Below are 7,285 nucleotides of genomic sequence, written 5' to 3'. Positions count from 1 at the left end.
GTTGTTATTAATAATAAAGACTTGACACTGTATGAAGCACAAATTTACATATCAATACATAAGTATATCTAATTAATCAACCATCTTCTCAATTTCAGTCAATACATTTTTCCATTTTGTTGTTGGAATAAGCATAACAGTCCTATAAGAATTCATTGTCTGATCTTCGAAATTCCAACTGCCTCCGACTGCAAGACCAGTTGCTTCTGTAACATTGTAACTAAAACTCAGTTCGGACTCCTAAAAAAAATAAGAAAATTAATTAATACAGACATCAACTTAAAATTGCTAAACTCCAGTTGGTATATAATAAATTTTTATACGTTTTCAAACTTATTTGACAATCAAAGTTCAAATAGTACATGACAACAAACATGTAATGGTAGTTTCTTCTAAATGCAAGTAAATCATCAGAAAAAGAAAAATAGACAATTGAACAAAACTTTTTTTTCCATACAAAATTTACTCAGGAGATATCTCTTGTGTACATTTAAATTTTTTTTTAAACAACATAATTTTAAAAAACTACTTTAATAACACAGTATTGTGAAAATAAACAAAAAAAACATTTTAAAACCAAAAAAGAAAATTTTATAACAATTTTCTTGCAAGTTGCATTCATGTGTGCAATGGATGTTTCAGTGTGATAAATTACCCTTACTGAAGAATTGCATGCAAGCGGTCTGAATGATTCAGTGTAATATATTAAGATCAGAATTTTTTTTCACACAACAGTGGGATTAAAACATTGAATTAATAGTTAACCTTAAAAAACAGTTCATCCTCAAAATTTGTATATTCCACTTCCGAATTATTCTCTTGTTTCTTTTTTTTCTTGGCTTTACTACCTTCACCTTCTTTTTTCTGAGGTTCTATTGAAGAAGGTTTTAATGTTTTTGATAACAACATTAAATAATCGAAATCGTGCAGCTTGTCCTAAAAAATAAATCAATTATATTTCGAACTTCATAATACATTATTGTAAAATACAATTATTTTAAAAAAAAACTAACAAAATTTTTACATATTTTTCTCCTTCAATGCACTGTTCAAGGGTGGGATCAAATGGGGGAAACGGATACAAGTGGGTAGGCATTTGTTACGTTTTTAATGCTATATTAAATACTATTTTTTTTTTACAAAGCAAATCTATACCTCAGATTTTGCTTGCTCTACTTCCTCCCTAAAACAAAACATAAGACACCTTTATACCATATCTATTTCCATACATACAACTTAAAAAACAACCATTACCACCTACCAAATGGAGTTATGAAATGGAACAGCAATCTGTGAAGGAATATTGATAAACCTTTCGTTGACAATAAAGCCAATATTTTTCTCGTTAAATAATTTCTTCAGTTTGGTTGACAACTCATGAGAGGAAGATTTACATTTTGATAGTAATTCTTTTTTAAGTTCCTTTATGCATGTCTTTTCCTTTAAAGCAAAAAAGAGCCCAGTATAATTTTTTTACTTTGTTATAAAAAAATAATAAATAAACAAAAACAAAGAAGAATTAAACGGGTAAATCTTACTTTGTACTTTTTTAAACTAAGCACAGAAACGATACCATAAATTTCATCTTCTTCATCATCAACGATCTAAGATAAAAACAATTTAAACAAACACTTACAACTCCTCTCATTTATATTATCGTATAAATTAAAACAAATAAGAAAATTTGGTTACTTTTATTGTACTGCCAATCGAGGACTGTGAAATAATAATATCAGTTAATTCTGAAATATCTAAGTGCAACGTGAGAAACACCTAAAACAAAAAAAATAGACACTTAGTTCAAATAAAATTTGTTACATAATTTTTTGTTACTCTTTTTTGGCACTGATTTTTTTAAAAGTTTACAGCAGTTCATCAAAAAAGCTAGTCGACAAATACCATTTGTCTGTACAAGTCTCTCCACCTAAAAATGTTACTATGGTAACATAATAATTTCAATCAATAAATTTCAGTTGCAATTTAAAAGCATAACTAAAATTTTTCTTAGGCTGTCTACAATAAGAAATTAGCAATGGATCTCAAAAGTAACATTATTAAAGGGAACCCGAGGTATAAAATGATGTTGGACTTATATTATAGAGCTTAAAAAGTCTTTTTAAATTTTTTAAAAAGCTCTTTTCGTTCTCAAGATATTCACATTTAAAGAATTTCAGATTTGATTATGCTGCATGAATTATGATGTTATATTTCAGTAATAGCAAATTTTGACAATTCCTTTCATCAGTGAATTTAGACCTGTTAAGGGATGTGCATTCAAACTTTATCGATGCATAGATATTATTGATTAACATAATCTTTTTGCCAAAAAGACACTCGCTTGCTCGTCCCAGGCCCTTCATTTTTTGCTGAGGAACTCATAACTTGGGATCTGCATGTTGGTTTACAATCAAATTTTGTGAGTAAACATATAGGGCTTATACAAGCTTACCCACAAAATTTGATTGCAAACCAAGTTCGTATTTTTGCAACACGCACGCAGTTAATATATTTTTTGCAAAGGAAAAATAATAATAATTTGCCTCACTATAAAAAATGTTTGGATGAACTTGTTCTCTTGTTTTGAATTATTAAAATAACTAGCTTTCAAGGTAAAAAGATTAAAATACTTGCATGCTCGAAAACTTGTTTTTAAAACTTATGCAGTGAGAATATTTCTTGTGCTGTTTTAAAAGTTATACAGAATATACTTGTGCTGTTTTGAAATTTACATAGCAAGTTATTCTTCTCCCATTGAAATAATAAAAATAACATAAAATTGATTTTAATAAAAAAAAATTAGTGTTCTTTAATGTTTTTTGCATTGTCTTATATCTAAATTTAAGTGCAAAATCTTTTTCAGACTATAGTTTAGTTGACAATAAAGTCTTACACAGCATTAAAATTATTTAAAAATTCATAACGGAGGAGGGTGTTACAACAAGCTACAGTACTGTAAAAGGTATCTTAACATCGCGATCCTCTATCGTGCGCGACGTGAACGATACGCAATAGCTTTTTGAGCATATTTTTGTCTCGATAGATGTGAATCATATCGCGTCTATCAGGATGTTGCGATAGGCTCGATCTATCGCATAGTATTACTCGATGATGTAAATTTCTTTATAATACTTATTTTAAATTAAATACTGAACTTCAAACAAAACAAAACAATGCTTAAAAGAGTTTCTTTTTTTTCTATGATAATTTAGGAATAATAATTCTTGTGTGAATAAAGTTAAACAAAGTTGCCTGACTTTCGACGAAAGTAATAAAAAGTAAATTAAATATTTTCTTTGCTGGGTTTATCTGGAGGCGTAAAACGTTGTTAGTTTACACACATTTTCATATAAGAATCATTGTTTTTTTTTGTTAAATCGACATTTCGAGCCTTGAATAATTCTTAAGATTCTTAAAATGCGATCTAAAAAAGCTTTTCCATCGCCGTTCTTCTTGTATAACTTTCAAAACAGCACAAGAAATATTCTTGCTGCATCTATAAAAAACAAGTTTTTGAGCATTCAAGTATTTTTATCTTTTCACCTTCACAGCTAATTCAAAACAAGAGAACAAATTTACCCAAAAAATTTTTAGTGAGACAAATTATTACTATTTTTCCCTTCGCAACAAAAAAATATTAACTGCGTACGTGATGCAATAATACATGAAAAAAAATGCTTGTCGTAACACCCTTCTCCGTTGTATTGAAGAATTAAACTTTTTATTTAATTCTAGCGCAATCAATATTATTTAAACTTATTATTTAATTTTCATAAAGTAAAGTTTATATTCTTATATAAAAGACGCAGTTACAGTCTTTATTATAATAAACGAACTTCGTATAAGCAACTTCTCATACAAACTTGTTTGAAACGATACAAACTACAAAAGAACTTTATTTTAAATGATACAAACTTTATACGAACTTGTAATTTTGATGATACGAAAAAGTTCGTATTAAAAATAAAACTATACGAAAGATTTAATAAATGGATAGGAAGTTTTTGATACAAATTATACGAATTAAGTATGAACATTTTGAGACGATCTATTTATTTTTTTTCTTTACGCTGTGATTTGAGAACAATATAATAAAATTATTTCTTTCGAGATTATCGTTTAATTTATTTATTTTCTTTGCGCTACAATTTAATAAGAACAGATATTTAATTACTTTTAACACATCACAATGTATTGAGACTGCCTATCGAGGAAGCGCAATAAGGCTTCACGTGATAGAAATTTAGGAGCTAGAAAAGCTATCGCGTATCGATCGCGCCGCGCACGATACGCGATCCTCGATGTTAAGATACCTTTATACAGTACTGTACATATTTAGCTATTTTTGTGATTACAAAATTAGTGCATCGCGCATTTTAGTTTCATCGCAACAAATTACCATGAACAAAGAATTAACTGCAAGTGGCCTTAACTTCGTTTAGTATAATTGTAGATTGACATTTAACCAACAAAATATATCATCATTGATTATCTTCTAAGCTCACTATATTTTCACGAAAAGGGATGAGAAAATGTTTTTTTATAAAAAATTTCTTTAAAACTTTTTGCTTCATATCATTATTTTTTTGTTTTCGTGAAAATAAGGGTCGGTCGGGCCCATAGAACAACTAATTAAGTTGGAGTTGCCTAAATGATGTGTGCAAATCTGATTATTTACATGATTTGCAGAACACTTTTTTGTAAAAATGATTGCCAAGAAATTAAAATAAGCAAAACCCTTTTTATAGTAAAACAAAGCTCTTCTAGAGATTGTCTGTTGACTGTCTTGTCTATATGACAAATCAAAAAAGCAGCCACAAGAATGCTCTTTAAGCCACTGTATTGTTATTTCTCCTACCAGCATTAGTTAATGTACATAAATGGAAATTCTAAAAAAACATAGAGCAAACTCAGACTAAGTAAGCCAGAACTATATTTATAGAATTATTCATAGTGCCTAGTGAAAACCATATTAAAAAAGATTACTTATTGACTTATTCCAGTTAAAAATTGCTGGAATTTTCAATTAAAACCTTTTTGCAAAAAAAACTTACCCTTAAAAGAAGTTGCTTTATTCCATGGAAATCATTATCCACTGGAGTTTGTGCTTCAAATTCAACATTAATGTTCTGTAAAACAAAACAAAAATCTCATTAATGCAATGAGTAGTAGCTAAAAGAAAACAAGAAACTAAATTTTACCTCAACGCTATCTGTGTCCTCATCACTTGAAGCATTTTCTTCACTGTCACTGGAGCTTTCTTCATTGGAATCATTGTTTGTTAACGTGGCAGTAGCAGCTGCTGCTCTTCTCTTTTTCTTTTTCTTATCTTGCAAGTTCATACTTCTTAAATGTTTAGAAACAAAAACAGATATTTGGTGGGGTTAGTAAAAGGGTTAAGAAAGATTTGTAAAAATGCCAAAAGAGAAAGATTTGATATTTCTGGTGTAACAGCCACAAGGAAGTTAACAAGTTTTTTGTGAAAATTTATTTTAAGAAAAAATTGTCTTCTGTCCCCTTACTAATTTTTCCCAAAGGTAAGGGACCGTCTCCACTATTGTTTCACATTTTGTACAAATTGAAACGATCATGATCGTTTCAAGATCAACAGTTTTTTAAACTCATTTACAAATCGTTTCATGAAACAAATGTGAAGCGATTTAAAACAATTATTTTTGAAACGATCCTGGAGGCAATCTCCAAGAATAAACATCATTATTACACATTTTTAAGCAATAATTGCAGCAGTAGTGTGTTTGTAAACAAATGTCATGTTCATGTCTTGGATTTCTGGCAAAAATGACTTGTTTTATCAGATTAAATTTTTCCGTAGAATTTTCAATTCAATTTCCAAAACCAGCACCATTTTCTCCAGTTCTTTCCAACAAACAAACCTGTTTTTTTTATAAACTAAATGGGCCAGTTGGAGGACTTATTTTCAATGGTGTGAAACTTTAGTGTATAGTTGGAAAAATATTAGGGTTCGAAATAGAAAAGTAAAGTTGGTTCGCAAAAATTTTGGCACATAGTAATGAAGTAAACCAGCATTTAGCCTGGGAACACCGTAGATCAATTATTATTGGCTTGTTCATTAGTACAGGGTTTCCACCGAAAATATGGTATCAAATTTCCTGACTTTCCGACTTTTTGAGGTCAAATTTCCTGACTTTCCCTGACTTTTTCAAGAAATTGTACAGCCAAACAGAATAACAAATTAACTAAAACCGTTTAAACCATATTTGTCACAACATAACTTACAAGAGCTTTAATCCATATAATATATAACATGATCAAGAGTATGTTAGATCCACTGAATGACTAACAGAGCCTGTCAGTAAAGTTCTATCAGTCTAAGTCAAGTTAAAAGACAAAAAAATCCCTGACTTTTCCCTGACTTTCCCCAAAAATGGGTCTTTTTTCCTGACTTTCCCTGGCCACAGATAAAATTTTTGTGACCTGTGAGCTTTTACTTTTTTCTGCGTTATTAATTTTTTTTGTTGGAGACGAGTGGGGGACATTAAACTTGTGAACTTCAAATACGAGAACTGAGCGTCTGAACTAGCGACTCTCTAACTTCGATAGCCGAAATAATGTTGCAAAAAAAGAAATGTTTATTTTTATAGCACGCTGTAAGAAAATATTGAAAATGTAATAATTGTTTCAGAGGTTCATCTTAACCAGTTTTCGTGAACATTACAACGCAAGTTAAATAGAGTATACTGATTAAAGTTGTTTTCACAAAAAATATTTTTGTTTCAAAATGCATCTAAAAAAGCATTTTTATCGCCGTTCTTCCTTCTTAAAATTTTAAAATGCGATCTAACGAAGCTTTTTTATCGTCGTTTTCGTTCTTAAATTTTTAAAACGCAATCTAAAAAACATTTCTCTCACCGTTTTTTGTTCTTAAACTTTTAAAATGCGATCTAACAAAGCTTTTCTATCGCCATTTTTTGTTTTTAAAATGCAATCTAAAAAAGCATTTCTATTGCCGCATTTCGTTCTTAAATTTTTAAAATGCGATCTGAAAAAACATTTCTATCGCCAAATTTCATTCTTAAACTTTCAAAATGCGATCTCAAAAAGCTTTTCTATCGCCGTTCTTAAATTTTTAAAACGCGATCTAAAAAAACATTTCTCAGGTGTGTTTTTGGGTGTGCTGCACTGGTTAACTTCTTATAAAATTTGTCAATTTGCAGGTGCTATCAATAGCACGCCTAAGCCATTTTGCGTGTGTGTGGAGGTGTGCGCGTGCTATTGCACGCCTCTCCTGAAAAGGCCTGATTTCTAT

General features: G+C 29.7%; 1 protein-coding gene across 1 annotated transcript; it reads right to left on the bottom strand.

The window, feature by feature from the left end:
* Nucleotides 1-67: 67 nt before the first annotated feature.
* LOC130646209 (BRCA2 and CDKN1A-interacting protein-like) lies at nucleotides 68-5,368 on the bottom strand. The gene is made up of 8 exons (XM_057452368.1): nucleotides 5,199-5,368; nucleotides 5,052-5,126; nucleotides 1,693-1,773; nucleotides 1,539-1,604; nucleotides 1,262-1,440; nucleotides 1,156-1,183; nucleotides 766-936; nucleotides 68-240 (listed from the first exon to the last, which is right to left on the bottom strand). The coding sequence occupies exons 1-8, from the start codon at nucleotides 5,337-5,339 to the stop codon at nucleotides 73-75; spliced, it is 909 nt and encodes a 302-aa protein (XP_057308351.1). The 5' UTR covers nucleotides 5,340-5,368; the 3' UTR covers nucleotides 68-72.
* Between the last annotated feature and the right edge of the window lie 1,917 nt (nucleotides 5,369-7,285).

The sequence above is a fragment of the Hydractinia symbiolongicarpus genome, chromosome 5, assembly GCF_029227915.1.
Source record: "Hydractinia symbiolongicarpus strain clone_291-10 chromosome 5, HSymV2.1, whole genome shotgun sequence".
Classification (NCBI taxonomy): domain Eukaryota; kingdom Metazoa; phylum Cnidaria; class Hydrozoa; order Anthoathecata; family Hydractiniidae; genus Hydractinia; species Hydractinia symbiolongicarpus.
The sequence above is the reverse complement of the archived record's forward strand: the minus strand, read 5'-3'. Positions and strand labels throughout refer to the sequence as shown.

Excerpts from the sequence above, each read along its gene's own strand:
- LOC130646209 (XM_057452368.1), bottom strand. The coding sequence starts at position 5,339 with ATGAACTTGCAAGATAAGAAAAAGAAAAAGAGAAGAGCAGCAGCTGCT. Across the intron at positions 1,441-1,538 it reads TTAGTTTAAAAAAGTACAAA|GAAAAGACATGCATAAAGGA; the intron begins GTAAGATTTACC and ends TTTGCTTTAAAG. Across the intron at positions 241-765 it reads AGGATGAACTGTTTTTTAAG|GAGTCCGAACTGAGTTTTAG; the intron begins GTTAACTATTAA and ends TATTTTTTTTAG.